This window comes from Orycteropus afer, unplaced genomic scaffold (assembly GCF_000298275.1).
Source record: "Orycteropus afer afer isolate SDZICR_OR568_19922 unplaced genomic scaffold, OryAfe1.0 scaffold00016, whole genome shotgun sequence".
Classification (NCBI taxonomy): domain Eukaryota; kingdom Metazoa; phylum Chordata; class Mammalia; order Tubulidentata; family Orycteropodidae; genus Orycteropus; species Orycteropus afer.
Genome location: NW_006921603.1, coordinates 14,469,857 through 14,486,184, shown reverse-complemented (window position 1 = coordinate 14,486,184; position 16,328 = coordinate 14,469,857). Strand labels below are relative to the sequence as shown.

The 16,328-nt window shown below is 36.9% G+C and overlaps 1 protein-coding gene across 1 annotated transcript in view; it reads right to left on the bottom strand.

Annotated features, from left to right (window-relative positions):
* Positions 1 to 6,032: 6,032 nt before the first annotated feature.
* ALG6 (ALG6 alpha-1,3-glucosyltransferase) overlaps positions 6,033 to 16,328 on the bottom strand; it is a 100,288-nt gene continuing 89,992 nt past the window's right edge. The window contains exons 12-14 of the mRNA XM_007959133.1: positions 10,507 to 10,575; positions 10,183 to 10,381; positions 6,033 to 6,230 (exon numbers count right to left, since the gene is read on the bottom strand). Of these exons, the coding sequence (XP_007957324.1) occupies positions 6,033 to 6,230; positions 10,183 to 10,381; positions 10,507 to 10,575 (466 nt within the window). The remainder of the gene's footprint in view (positions 6,231 to 10,182; positions 10,382 to 10,506; positions 10,576 to 16,328) is intronic.

The window sequence follows — 16,328 nt, the reverse complement described above, 5'->3', positions numbered from 1 at the left end:
CTTTGTACTTTTTCTAGAAAGCTGGAATTTGATATATGGGTAATTTTGATGGGCTGTGTAAAAACATGCTAGGCAGAGAAGCAGGAAGACAGAAGGGTAGATTAAGACCACATTATATTCATTAGGCAGTTGGGCTAGTGAATATTATAAGGGAAATAACAATCCAAAATATGTTTTAGAATAATATTGTTGCTATACAAAGGATGAAGATGAATCTCGTCAAACTATATAACTATATCTCAATTGCTTTTCATTTGTTTTTGGCACGTTCTTCTGAAGAACAAGCAAAAAACACATTGTTACTCCCTACTTTTGTGCTATGACATACGTAACATTGGTCAAAGTATTTCTCCTTTGTTAAAACTCTGGATTTAACCTCAGAATCTTTTTCAGCAGTCTCTTAGCAGCCGTAAGTTTTGCCAGGTCTGGCACAGTAAAAGGGAATGGGATTTGGAATTAGATATCCAGCACCAGCTCTAGCACGCATTTAGCTACGTGAACTTAAAACAGAGCACTTGATTCCCTGGAGCCTTATTACAATTTGGGACCGATATTTCTGTGATGAGATTATACAAAATAGCTGCCTATAGTAACTAATAACTTATAGTCTTTCCTTCCTGTGTATTATCATTAGTTCTGATAACTGTGTATCGGTAAGTTAGGGTATTAAGTGAACTCTGTTGTTACTCTGTGCTGGTGAGTCAGTTCTGACTCATGGTGACCCTATAGGACAGTAGAACCATCCCACAGTGTAGTTCCTAGACTGTAATCTTTATGGGAACAGATCTCCAGGTCTTTTCTCCCACAGAGCAGCTGGTGGGTTCCAACTGCCGACTTTTCAGTTAGCAGCCAAGCGCTTAACCATTGCACCACCAGCACTCCTTAAGTGAACCCTAGAGTGCTTAAGAGCTATAAGAATGTAGTCCAAACTAAAATGAGTTGGCAAAAGTTAGTTGTCAAGTTATTCTTCTAGGACAGGAAGAGGAGACTCTTATGAATAGGGAAAGGTAGAGGTCCACCAGGCACTATTCTTCAAAGCTGCTGCTGTAAGCAAGGAAGGGGTATCTCAGGAGTGAATGGTCCACATGCCCTGGTAGAATGTATGCCATCAATTGCCAAAGGCTGCTTTCTTGTTAGGACAATAGGGTCCTAAAAGGAGCCCTGGTGACATAGTGGATAAAACACTCAGCTTCTAGCCCAAAAGTCAGCAGTTTGAGCCCACCAGCCACTTCACAGAAGAAGGATGTAGCAGTCTGCTGCTATACAGGTTACACAGCCTTGGAAACCCTAGGGGGCAATCTCTGTCCTATAAGGTCTCTATGAGTCAGAATTGGGAGCTCTGATGGCATAGTGCCTAAGGCATTTGACTGCTAACCAGAAGGCTGGTGGTTCAAACCCACCAGCCACTCCTCAGAAGGTTGGGCAATCTACTTCCGTAGTGATACCACCTTGGAAACCCAAGGAGGGGTAGTCATGAGTTTGGTTTTTGGTTTGATGAGTCAGAATCAATGGGTAGGGTCCTAAGGCCAAAAAGCCAAGATCCTCTACAACCACTAGGAGTCCTCAGAGGAACACACTGTGAACAGGAATCTATCATAGGAAATGCTGTCTTGTCTTTTTCTGTCAGCTGTTGGAGGAAACACCTGCTGGAAGGCCCTTTAGCCTTGCAGACAAAAGGCATGTAGATTTGGTGTTTTAAGTAGCTCATGTTGGAGTTGCAAAACTCTCAGAAGTAGCTCCTTCAAGATCCATCTTCAGATAAGGTGAAGAGTGTTGTGTTAAGAGTTGTCATATGGCAATTATTTGTGATGGTGAGTCTTGCACAGAAGACTCAAAAACAAGCAAATGAGAGGTTCTAGTATGTAACTAAACTAGGAACCAGGTAACATAGTAAGTGAGTATTTAAATCATTTTTAAGTCAGGTATTAGATACATGTTAATTTGGAACTCAACTTTATGAATTAATAATCATTTTTTATATCCCACAGGCATTTAGAAGAAATGCACTCACTATGAACACCAATGTCTGCATCTGCCTGATCATATTTAAAGGAACAGAAGAAATGTTTGTAATTAATCTGCCCAGTAAATACCAGATCATAGCACTAGGCAGGTGCATGTCTAGATAAAATTTCTTGCAGCTAATTTAAACTTTCTATACACACCAGTAGATAATCTCAATGTAAATAATACATTTCTTCTTGATCATTTATTGTTAAGTCAACATGTACAGGAGATGTTGACTTGTAGTCTGTGTTATATACATTAGTTTATATATTTAGCGCTTGTGGAGGAATTTAATAAAGCATTATGAAAAATGGTGTCTTTGATAGAGCTATGTATTCTTCTGAAACTCAGATTAACTCTAATGGTGAGGGGAACTAAGTACAAGATTCTCCATTTAAAGCCCCAGCTGCTAATTAATTTACAGAGTCTTAAAAAGTATTTCATTTTTCTGGTTTATTGTTAAACTAAGGGATGAGTTTTATTATATTCTAATTTTTCATAGGCTTATAAAGAAAAATTGTTCAAAGTTTTAAAATTTCACAATTTTTATAAAATACTAGAATATATTTTTCAGTAGCACCAATATTTAAATACGAAATCATTTATAAATTAAATAGATAACCACTGAATTTAAAGAAAGAACTTACTTATGGGACAGTATGTGATCCCCTTCAAATTATTCTAAAGCATTAACTTAAACTTCTCTTTTTGTATAGTGGTGTTTTGTATCATTTTTGTGTGTTGTTATCACTCACAAAATAAAGATGAGGAAACATTCTGTGTAAATCAGGCACAGAATATGTTACATCTTGATAGCATAAGTTTTTTTTAATTCTGTACTTTTCTTTGACCATTGCCAAAAGGAGAAAAATGTGCTAGTCCCTCAGAAACCTAGTATATTACCATGTTATTTACTTCAGTAATAACATGGAAATAAAAATATGAAAATATGAAAAAAAAATTTAAAAATTAAGATTGAAAATAATTTTCTATTTAGATAAATTTCAGATTTGCCTCTTAAAATGAAGATTAGTTATTTTTTTAAAAAAACTAATATAAATGATATAGGTACTAATAGTAACCCAATTAACTATTAAACCTAATTACTTTCATTAATGATTTTCTTTGTACCATTTAAATAAGATTTTTTTAAGAAAATATGTCTACTAAATTTTAATGGCACTTTGATACAGTCCTTATATTAGGATTGTTGTAGCACTGAAAGCCAACCTTAGGATGTCAGCCAAAACACACATAAAGCAACCTGCATTACTCAGGAAATAAAGGGTTAAGAAGTAGATTGATTTCAAATGTAATCTAAGTTATGTAGGTATGTGTTTAATGCTATTAAATAAGTTACTGTATGTTTGACCTCTTGATATACTAAGCTTTAGCCTTTCAGAACAGCTGGGTCTGCTAAGAATCGTTTCCCAGTTCTCTTCATTGTAGATCAGATGACTCTCGCTTTATCACCCTTGGAGGCCACGTGAAGGACAAAGCAGAAAGATCCACACACAGAACTAATGTTTATATGGGGGTGGGGGTGAGGGGTTATACTTGGCCCTGATGTTCCAATGAACATAAAAGAAAAGAGACCAATTGAGACTTGAAACCATTGTGTTCCTCCAACTATTATTTAGTTATATGCTATCCATCTCTTACTCTCTTTCCATTGAACAGAGATGCTCCTTTGACTCCCTTGGCTTTTGTAAATGTTTCACTCACTCAGTTGTGGTTTATCATTTGGACAGAATGCTACATCAGATATTTTTCTCCCCTCCCTAAGGCCTCAAGGGAAAATGACTTCTATATGCCTCATATTTGATACATGAACAAATACCCTCTTCTCTTTGTTTTAAGAAGCAAACAAGATTTTTTGGCAATGGAAAAACTGAGAAAACCGTATCTCAGAAACAGTTGCTGCCTCTAAAATGAACTTTTTTCGACAGGCATATTAATGAATAAGGTAAGAGATCGTTCTGTCTTTTATTATTTTTTCATAGCCTAAATATGTTTATATTAAAGCAACCTGAGGTTATATATAACCTATTTATATTAAATAATCCTGAGTTTAGCTGGGAGAAATGCTTTGCCCAATTCTGTGGTCCTAATTCATCACTGGGAGCTCTGGTAGCATAGTGGCTAAAGCACTTGACTGCTAACCAGAAAGCTGGCGGTTCAAACCCACCAGCCACTCCTCGGAAGGAAGGTTGGGCAATCCTACTTCCATAGTGATACTGCCTCGGAAACCCAAGGAGGGGTCGCTATGAGTCGGGGCCGACTCGACGGCACACAACAACAACAACAACAACAACAATTCATAACTGGACATTTGTGGTATTTTGGAAATTAACTCCTCAAAGTCCAAAGTTTCTAATAAATAGAGAGACTTGACTTAGATAATTGCATAAATTCTCCAGAGAAGCTATAGTGTAACTCAGTGCAATTAGTTAAATTATCTGGAAAAGTTATTTATAGGCTATACCTATAAGATGGCTTGAATATAGGTACATTCCATTTACTAATGTTTTTTATAATATTTTTATTTTCAAATAATAAAGTTTCTTCTTATTTAGAAGCTATAACTTGTAACTTCCTCATCATTAACCTGATTTAAATCAACATGCTGCATTAAATACAAGTATGCAATTACAAAAAATAAGGTTATACCAGCCAGCCAAAATGCTGACACTTGGGCATAGTGATTACAGATGGTGACCATGGACAGCAGTGTTCCTGCTGATTCGGCAGTGATTCAAGGCTGCTTTTCTGTGCTGACCTGCCCTTTGAGTCTTCATGCACATTTGCTTTGAGAAAGAAATACTTCTTGATTGTGGTTTTATCTAAACCCACCTCTTTTATCAGGCTTATCGACTTAGAAACACATACCTTCTTGCATAAGCCTGCGGCTATCCAAGTCTAGAACCAGATTTTCTTTTTGCATGTATTTTTGTTTGACTTGCATTGTTTTAAAGTACAGTGCCAATTAATATGCTTAAATGGCTATATATTGAAAGGTGTATATCATTTAAAATATGTTTATTTGTATCACAAGGGACAAAGGAAAACACATCTTTATATGAGAAGCTACTACATGAATATAATACATTATTTGTAGCAATAGAATAGATAGTAAAAATGGGCTTCTACTAATGTAGAGTGACACAGTATTAGCAGGGTCAAGTTAACATGAAGCATGATATGAATCAATGGTTATGGCAGTAGTGACCCTGATGACCCATGTCACAGCAAAAAAGAACCAAAGGATGGAATCCTGTATAAGGCAATTTAACTTAAACAGAATGATCCCTGACATTTAGAACTAGTAACCATGAGTAATTAAAAATGCTTCACTTGTATTTAGATTTAAATTAAAACTCAGATTTAAATTCAGGGAAGTTCATTTTTCAATTGCATTCAAGCATATCAGCAGCATCCTTAGGTATAAAGAAGAATGTAGATTTAATCTATCTGCCTTTTAAAAAAAATCAAATTTGTGCATGTAATAAGGCATGGTCAAACTTCATGCAGTTTAAGTTGCCTTTTCACAGTAATTTAAAAGATTATTCCAAATTCTATTCCCTGAGAACTTAAACAATAAAATGAATTAAACATGTCATAAAGTACACACTACTTGCATTCTAAAATAAAAACTAAATGTGGGTTCTAATTAATGATTTATTTTTAAAATAACAGGCTAAATTATTTTATGAAGCTCATTGAATCTGCATATTTTTCAAGACATGACAATTCACAGAGCACACTTCTTAAGTAAACACCGGGATTAAGGACTCTCATTCAGCCACTTGAATAACTGAGTATTATTGGACAAGCATCCAATACAAAAGGTCCCACTGGGCTTTGGTCTTCATATACATTTATTTTGTGTAGACAACAATGACTTTTCACCATTCCATGATTATAATTCCATGATTCTCCAAATGATAATTCTATGTATACATAACAAAAAGTTCACAAAACCTCTTAGCGCATTGTTCACATTTTCACATTAGTTGAGAATACAGCTAGTTGATTTTCTTCTGATTTCTTCCATTTCTCAAATCCCACATGATTATAATGTTAAAGTATACTAAGAAGAACAGGAAGTGCAAGCAGGATATAAAACATATCAATACAGAAAATAAGTCTGGTAATTTCTGAGGAGGATCCAGTGTGACAGTGATCAGCGTCAGAAGGACCATAACAATTACTGAAAAAAGAAACTGTAAGAAGAGGGGAAAATACTGTTAAGTAGTATAAAGTTTAAATGTGTAGGTAACATAAGTAACCCTGTATTTTTGGAGGGTAAATGAACAGAACTGAAGGTGAAGTTGGGGGTGTCCAGTCTCTTCCACCAGTGGATCTGAACTTTGGCTGCACATTAGAATCACCTGGGGAGTTTCTAAAATCTCAGTGCCCAGGCCACACTCCAATTAGAACTTCTGGGAGTAGGCAATGTTTTTAAAACTTCTCCAAGTGATTCCCATGTGCAGCTAAAGCCTGTGAATCTCTTCTTCATACCACCCAGGCACTGAAAGAAAGTACCTGAAACAGATGTTACTGATAGGTCTAAATTCATGACATTCCGTAGAGCCCCAGTCCCTACAGGATATAAAATTCTGAGCTAATCCGGAGAACCTATGAAAGTTTTTTCCATGGCAAGTGGAAAATTAAATTTCATATACACTCATTGGATGCATTTGATGACCTAATGCTGTAGAGTAAAGCATGACAGGGCATATTACAGAACACACGTTCTCTGGTCTCAAGAAATTTTTTGATAATTAGGGTTATGTACAAATTAAATAAAATCACAAGGTCACATTTGATTAAATGCCAAAATGAATAATAAACATCACATTTATCATAATTGTGTAGTAGTCAGTTTTCTCCTAACCAGTATGCTGTCCAATAGAACTTTCTGCAATAAAAGAAATGTTCTCTATTTTACTCCAATACCATTAGCCCTATGTGGCTACTGAGTATTTGAAATGTGCTTACTGCAACTAAGGACCTGAATTTATTATTTTAATAAGTTTAAATGTAAGTTTTTGCACATGTCGAATGGCCACCATATTGGACAGTTTAGCTCTAGATTATAAGCTCCCTTAGGCCCAGCCAGATCTTACTCATTTTTACTATTCTAGAATGGTACATATATAGAAACTGCTCAAGCAAATATAGAAATCAAGCAGAAACAGTAGTCAGTGGCTTTCATGAAGGATACAGGACATAAATGGAACATTCAAATCTGCTGCAAAAGACCTCTATGAAGTTTTAAAAAGCAAAGGTGTCACTTTGATAACAAGGTACATCTTATATAAACCATGATCTTCTCAATTTCATATGCATGTGAAAGTCGGATAGTATAGAAAGAAGAATTGATGCTGTGGTGTTGAAGAATACTGAATGTACCATGGCCTGCCAAAACAAACAAGTTAGTCATAGAAGAACACAACCTGAATGTTGCTACAAAGCAAGGATGGTGAAACATGGACTCGCTAACGTGGTACACTTCATCAGGGAAGACTAATCACTAGAAAACAACATCATGTTTGGTAAAGTAGAGGGCCAACAAAAATAAGAGAAACCCTCAATGAGATGGACTGACAAAATAGCCCACAACAATGAATTCAAATACATAAAGAATGAATATGGAGCAGAACCAGGCAACATTTCATTCTCTTCTACATGCGGTCACCATGAGTTAGAACCAACTCAGTGGCAACTAAACAGCAATGAAAGGATACTTTCATGGCCATATTATGAAAGGATTAGTAAGACCTGACTAGAGAGTATTCAGATGTAAGAATTAAAAGGATGGAAGCCAGAATGGTTTACAAACAGACAAAGACTGCTTGAATCATGCAGTGGGAAAATCCCTGAGGTAACCTCAATGGGGAGTGAAAATTTCTTAAATGAAATCATAAGAAAGTTTCAAACAAGAAATATGTGGTTGGTTGAAATGTGATGATACCATGATCCAGAATTGCTGTTAATAGACAGGTAGAAATTTCTCCCATTTTAAACAAAAACCTCTCTTCCTCTATCACTTCATTTGTCTGCTCCTATTTACATCAGTTTCCAAAAGAGTGACCTATAACTTTGTGTCCGTTTCTCCCATTCACTAATTCCAGCACCAATCCGGCTTTTCCCCCAACCCCCCTATAAAACTGCTCAGGTCAAAAATCTGTAATGATCTCTTCACTGTACTGAATCAAACAGTCAATTCTGGTCTTACCTATCTCTCAGTGGCACTTGAAACAGCACATCTGCCCCATCTCCTTGAAAACACTTCCTTCACTTGGTTTCCATGATCCCATACTCTTCTGATGTCCTCCCATGTCCCTAGCTGCTCCCCATGTCCCTTACCTTTGTGCATCATTGTGTGCCAAGGCTGGGTACTTCCTCTTATCAATCTATATTCATGCCTTTAGTGAGTTCATCCTGTGTCTTGACTTTAATTACCATCTTAGATACACACCAAAAGCACAAGCAACAACAGAGAAAATAGATAAACTGGACTTAATCAAAACAAAAGTTTGTGCTGCAAAAAATACCATCAAGAAATTAAAAAGGCAACCCAAAGAATGGGAGAAAATATCTGTAAGTCACATAGCTGATAAGGAACTTGTGTCCAGAATATAAAAAGAACTCTTACAGCTTAACAACAAAAAGACAAATAGGCAAAGGATTTGAATAAGCATTTCTTCAAAAAAGATCTATAACTGGCCAATGAATACTCAAAAAAGCAAAACTGTGCTCCATAGGGTTTCCAGTGGCTGATTTTTCAGAAGTAGGTCACCAGGCCTTCTGAGGCTTCTGGTTAACAGCCAAGCACACTAACTGTTTGCACTACCTAGGGACTCCTTCATACCCACTAAACCAAACTCACTGCCAATGAGTCAATTCCAACTCACAGCAACCCCCCATTGGGTTTCCAAGACAGTAAATCTTTACAGAAGCAGACTGCCTCATCTTTCTTCTATTGACCTGCTGTTGGGTTTGAACCACTGACAAGGATGGCTATTATCAAAAAGAGAATGAAAAGTGCTTGTGACAATGTGGAGAAAATGGAAACCACATACACTGCTAACAAGAATGTAAAATGTTGCAACCACTTTGGAAAAGTTAGCAGTTCCTGAAAAGGTTAAGCACAGAGTTACCAATTCCAGTGGACCCAGCAATTCCACTCATAGATACATACTCAAGAGAAATGAAAACTATGAGCACTTAAAAACTTGTACACAGATCTCCACAGCAGCATTATGTATAATAACTAACAAGGGGAAATAAGCCAAATGTCTGTCAACTGAAGATGGGATAAACAAAATGTGGTCTGTCCATCTGACAAAGTATTCAGCAATAAAAAGGAATGAAGTACTGATACATGGCTGCAACACAGATAAGCCTTGGAAACATCCTAAGACAATAGTTATGAAAAACCACAAATTACATGATTCCATTTCTGTGAAATGTCAAGAATAAGCAAACCTACAGAGACAAAAAGTAGATTAGTGGCTATCCAGGCTGGAAGTTAGGTGTGAGGGTAGAAATCTGGAGTGACTGCTAATGAGTACAGTGTTTCCTTGTAAAGTAATGAAAATATTCTAAAAATCAGATTCTGATAATGGTTGCAAACTCTACAGAATACTATAAACCACTGCAATGTAAACATTAAGTGAGTGAATTTTATGGGTGAATTTATGTCAATTATACCTAAAATAAAATGTGTAAAAAAGATGTTTCAATAATTTAAAAACTTAATTTGAAAAAATGTTAGATGCAGTCAAGTTGGCTCCGACTCATAGCAACCCTATACACAACAGAGTGAAACACTGCCCAATATTGCATCATCCTCACAATTGTTGCTATGTTTGCTATATTTTAGCCCATTGTTGCAGCCACTGTGTCAATGCAATCCACATAGTTGAGGGTTGTCTTATTTTGTACGAAGGGTCAACTTTACCAAGAGTGATGCCTTTCTCCAGGGTCATGATAACATGACCAATGTATGAGAGACAAAGTCTCACCATCCTCGTCTCTAAAGAGCATTCTGGATGTCCATCTTCCAAGATGGATTTATTTGTTCTTCTGGCAGTCCACTGTATATTCAGTGTTCTTCCCCAACACCATAATTTAAATATACCATTCCTTAAAAATTGAACAACTTACCAAATGTTGTATAATTCTGGGAAGAAATGTGACATGTGGAAGATACTTCCTTACAGAAGTGGAGAAGCATTTCAACTGCAGTTCTTCTTCAGAAATCTTTTCAAATATTGAAAAGGAGGTAGCACAAGCTATAGAGAATGCCATCATTGTCACAACTGAGGGCAACAGGAGTCCATCCTTCAATAAAAGAGGTAGCATACTACAAAGGAAAGCAGACAATACAGCAAAAGAAAATTGTCAATTCAAAACAATCACTTGTTTAAAATTTTTAAGTTTGTGTATAAAAACTATACTAAAAATATAATGGAAATTGGTTTGACTCACCTAAATGTTGACACAAGTAGAAACCATGTTGATATAAAAGGAATTTCATTTAAAATTAAACAGATTGGTCTAAAATAGTAAAGAAAAATATTTTAGTATTAACTATAATTCAAACTCCTTAAAAAAATATATGAACATATTTTATTTATCTGATTTTCAGTTTTAGCTAAAAAAAAAAAAAAGGCCAGCAAAGTCTCCATATGGAGTGCTGATTCATTTTTTTAATAAATATGAGTCCAAACTAAATGAGTCTAAATACAAAGAAGGTGGAAACTCCTCATAAGAACCGGAAAATTGCTTCCAATATGCCATTAATGGAACATTTTGCTATCGTGCAAACAGTAACTTAAAGAAAAGATCTGATAAACAGATCTCAACATTAAAAAAGAAAGCTTTTTCATTTATTTTTTTCCTGCTTGACATGAATATGAAATGAATTTCAGAGATGGGTGTTTTCAAACTTTTTTATTATCCTCTAGGTTATATATTACTCATCTAAATTAAAAACTGAAGTTATGACAGGAAGGATTATCATGCCACTGGAGAGCAAAACAGGGGCAAAGGAGAGTTTTAAAGGAAAACAAGTTAAGATGGTAGAATAAAGGAAAAGGGGAAAAAATGAGTAGGAAGAGACTACATGAAAGGGCAATAGTAGAGCAACAGAGAGGGCCACTGCCTCTATCAAGGAGCTGTTTTGTGTCAGGGCTCTAAATTCAGTGAGCCCCTTACCACCTCTCCTGGTCCATGACCTTCTGGACTCAACTGTGGCAATGCTAAAGGGGAAGGATGGGGGGCAGTCAGGAGATCTGGGTCCTAGTCCCAGCTCCGTCACTCACTGTGTGATCTTGAATGAATGAATAACTTGTTTTCTAATGTATAAAAAGATTATCTTGTAATGCTAAGTGGTTGAACAAACTCTTTTACAAGTATCATCCGGTATTTACTTGTTAAAAGCCTGTCTTTCCTTCTTCAGAGTTAGAAATCTTCAGTCACTCACTTACGTTGTTGTTGTTAGGTGCTGCTGACGTTATTCCAACCCACAGACCCCAGTGACACAGCAGAACTGCCCCATAGGGTTTTCTAGGCTATATATAATCTTTGATAAAGCAGATTGCCAGGTGTTTCCCCTGCTGAGCCACTGGGCAGGTTCAAACACCATCCTTTCAGTTTATAGATTAGCACTTAATTGGCGAACCAACCAGGGCTCCTTCACTCACTTATTATACTCATTCACTTCATTTTCTAATTCATTTATTAAATCTGCTGAGCACCTCCAATGATTCAGATACTGTCAAGTGCTGGGGATACAAATGTGCATAAGAACAATGCCTCTGCCCTCACAGTCTAGTAAAAACAATTTACGTGTGAAACATAAAGACCACAAAACTGCAGTGATAGATACTGGACTGCCTAGCCATGGTGCCTCATACAAATGGGCAATAAAAGCTTTTTTTCTAATGGTGATGGTTATTGAATTACTATTTTTTTATCTCCTTATTTTTAAAAATGCTCTTAAAAAGGTTTGAGCATTCTCCCCCTTTCTTAAAAGGATAACGTTCACCCATGTCAACTAGCAACTGAGATCTAAGGCCTGGGATTACAAACCAATTGTACACTACTATATTAAAAGGCTACCACTCATCTGTCAGTTTGTTGTACTGTGGGAGCTTACCCCTCACTAGGATACTGGAAGCTTTGGCACTGGTATTCAAATACCAGCAGGGTCACCCATGGTGAACAGATTTCAGCAGAGCTTCAAGACTAAGACAAAATGAAAAATGTCTGATGATCTACTTCCAAAAATCAGCCAATGAAAACCCTACGGATCAAAGAGTGTTGTCGGAGCTGCGACTTGCTTACTTTGGGAGCATGATCAGGAGGAACCAAGAGCTAGAGAAGGACATCCTGTTTGGTAAAGTGGAGGGCCAGTGAAGGTGAGGAAAACTTGAGGTAGACCGATGGAAAAGCCACAACAATGGACTCATACCAATCACCATGAAGATGGCCCAGGCAGCATTTCCTTCTGTTATACATGGGCTCACCTGAGTCACAGTTGACTCAGCAGCAGCTAACAACAACATATTAAAAGAAAATACTAGAGGACTTTCAATTTCATTTTAAAATCTAGATGAATTCATGTCAAGTATTTACTAACCCAAAACACCAAACCCACTGCCATCGAGTTGATTCTGACTCGTAGCAATTCTACAGGATAGGGCAGAAATACCCCATACATTTCCAAGGCTGTAAATCTCTCAGACTGCCTCATCTTTCTCCCATGGTTTGAACCATGGACCTTTTGTTTAACAGCCAAATGCTTTATCTACTACACCACAAGGGCTCCTAACTACTTACTAGATGCCCAATAAGTATTACTTTCTTTTCCAGGGTCTTAATTATTTTCCATTTATTCATTTCAATATTAATTTTACTGAGCATAAGCATTTATCAAAAACTTATTATGTACAACCATTGCTCTGAAAGGAATATAAAAATGAATGTAACTCAGCCCCTAACCACAAGGTGCTTAAAATTTATAACCAGGTAGTAAAATCCCCTACATTCTTAACTTCTTTTCTGAACACCTCTTCACTTCCTTCTTTTAAATGATGTCTTTGTCTCCCTCTCTTTCTCTCTCTCTGTCTCTCTCTCTTTCTCCAATGATGCCCATCTGAGCTCTTAAGTGCTGCCCATCTTTTTGCACCCCCCCCCCACACACACAGACTTCCAACCACTTGATCTAGAAGTGAGAGATCACCTCATTGCTCTTCATTGCCACTTCCACTCTGGTTCTCCCTCTTTCCGCCCTAACATCCCCAGCTTTGAATTATGTACCCTAAGTCTCATGGCTACAAGGCCCTTAAAGATTTGTAACCCTCTCTTATTTTCACCACCCTCCATTTTCATCACAGCACTCTGGCCACAATGGCCTTGTTCCTGTTTGCTGAACATACCAGGCATACTTCTACTTTAGAGCCTTGCCACTGGCTGTTTCCTCTACCTAGCATATTATTCTCCCAAATATCAACATAGCTAACTTCATCACTTCTTCTAATCCACTGGAGTATCTCAATTAAGCCTACGTTTACATCTTTACAACTGCAACCTGCACCTGCAACCCCCATCTCTACTACTACCAATTCCTCTTACCTTGTTTTCTTTTTCCCTTGTGGCATTTATTACCTTCTAACATGTTATTTAATTTCTTGTTTTTACTTCATTATTATTTATTGTCTGCTCTTGATAATGAAACTAAGGCGGCAAAAATTTTTGCTGTTTTGTTCACAGATATATCCCCAGTGCCCAGAACAGTCTAGTAGGTAGCAATTGTGAGCTGTCAGCAAGTCAGCTCTCACTCATAGTGACCTTATGTATGTTGTCGTTGTTATGTGCCATCGAGTCGGACCCGACTCATAGCGACCCCTCCTTGGGTTTCCGAGGCAGTATCATTACGGAAGTAGATTGTCCCATCTTCCTTCCGAGGAGTGGCTGGTGGGTTTGAACCGCCAGCCTTCTGGTTAGCAGTCAAGTGCCATAGGCACTATGCTACCAGAGCTCCTGACCTTATGTATAACAGAATGAAATGTTGCTCAGTCCTGAGCCATTTTCATGATCATATTTATTGAATTATTTGTTTAATGATAGATTAGCTGGGAACAGATGAAGAGGAATTTTAATCCTAACTTAAGATTTTTTTTAAATTAAAATTATATTAAAGCCAAGCATGTAGGTGCCATTGTAGAGTATGAACCCCTGGGTAAAGAAGTAATTTGAACGGTCACTATACAAGTCATTAAATGGGCTACATTTCTTTGGGGTAGAAATGCCATGGGAAATACACATTTGGAAGAAAAACCCCTCTATAAGTTCCATTCCTTCTAGTACTAGGGATTTATGTAGGGAAAGTCTAGTCTCTTTTAAGTTAAGATTCAACACATGCATTGGCTTTAGGGGATGAAATTTAAAAGTCCTCCCATCAGGATTGTGCCCATGACTACGTACAGGGTCGGCAGACAATGTTTCTACAAGTGTATTTGTATGTTCTGTAAGAATTAGCAAGTATATAGTAGAGCTGACAGGGGACAAGGTTGTAGTCCTTCTTGGCCACAGCCAGCTACCCAAGGGAGTGAGTAGCTGGACCTGTGGGGTCAGGACCATGGTCGCAGGGGACATCAAGCTTAATTGGCATAACACACTACACAAAAAGATTGTTCCACATCTACTCTGGCAAGTAGTGACTGGGATCTTAAAAGCTTGCAAGCAGCCAACTAGATGCAATGATCAGTCTCTCCTCATCCAGAGCAAAGAAGAATGAAGAAAACCAAAGACACATGGAAACAATTAGTCCTAGCGACTGATACACCATGCAATCCTCAGCCTATACTTACTATGAGACCAGAAGAACTAGATGGTGCCTGGCTACCACTGTCAACCACTCAGAAGGGGATCTATGTAGGAGATCTTGGATAGAGTGGGAGAACAACGCAGAACAAAACTAAAATTGTAAAAAAAAAAGGACCAGGTTTGCTGGTCTGATGAATCCTGGTGGAACTCCTGAGACTATGGCCCCTCACTGCCCTTCAGGTCTGGAACTGAACCCACTCCTATGGCTTCCAGCCAAACAAAAGACAGGCATGTGAGCTGAACATTTACATTAGGCATATATACTCCATCAAGAGATCATGGGAGAATAGAAGGGCTCTGTACGCATAAGGAGACAATTTGGGGGCAGGAGTGCATGGGAGGGAAGGACACAGGGAAGAGGTGGCTATGGGATAAGTGGGAGGAGAACTGTTGCACTGTGGGAAATTGCAGTTGCTGTCATGAGACAAAGTGTATGGGAACTGCTGTATGGAAGATGAATTTGCTCTGCAAACTTTCACAATCAAATTTATAAAAAAAAACCTGAAAATGGAATTTCCCAAGGCTTTATATATATATAAATGTATAAATAAAAATATTTTCTAAGGTGAAAAAAAAAAGTCCTCTCATCATGCAAAGGTAGGAGACTATTTTGCATACAGCAAAGAAATCTTCCACATACACCATCTCAGCTTACTGTAAGCTTTGCACTAAGGTTTTAATCTAAAATTTCATTTAATAAAAGTGATATTGCTTCAATTTGTCATTGATCATTCTGCACATGTATCTTATGCAAGAACCTAGTAAAAAGGATGAAGGATGGGAAAGATGGAGTGTAGTTTGGGATTGATTTAGGTCAAGACTCAAATATTCCAAGGTTTTCTGGGAAAATATTTTAGTATCAGGATAATATATCCTCAAGTGTCACCAAATTTCTGTGACGAACATATAACTGGAAATTTAAAAAAAAAAAAAAAAATCTTAAGGGTCCTAAAACAGAGTAGTTTGGTTAGAGATTTCCAATGGAGTCTAATCAAAGGTTACAGCAAAAGAAATAGAAAAGCAGCAGTAAGTGAAAGACTCAGTGGGGGTTAATAGAGAAAACAAGGCTACTGAATAGATATGGAACTGAATGAGATGAAAAAGCTAAAGACAACAAACAAGTTCCAGTCTGAGAAAAGCCTCTTTGGAAGCACATTTTATAATAGCATATGGATATGTATATATAAAGAAACGGGAAGAAATAAAAAGTATGTCAATCCCTATAAATAAATATAAAATACTATAATAAAGAAGTAAAATCATAAGGAAATCCTGGAAAAATAAGACTTTGTGAAATAATTATATGCAAATATGTAATATTTGTTTAGTGTTGTTTTACATTTACATGAATATATTAAATTATAAATTCATTTATGTATTATATACTTATAATAATAAATACATCAAACATTTTTACT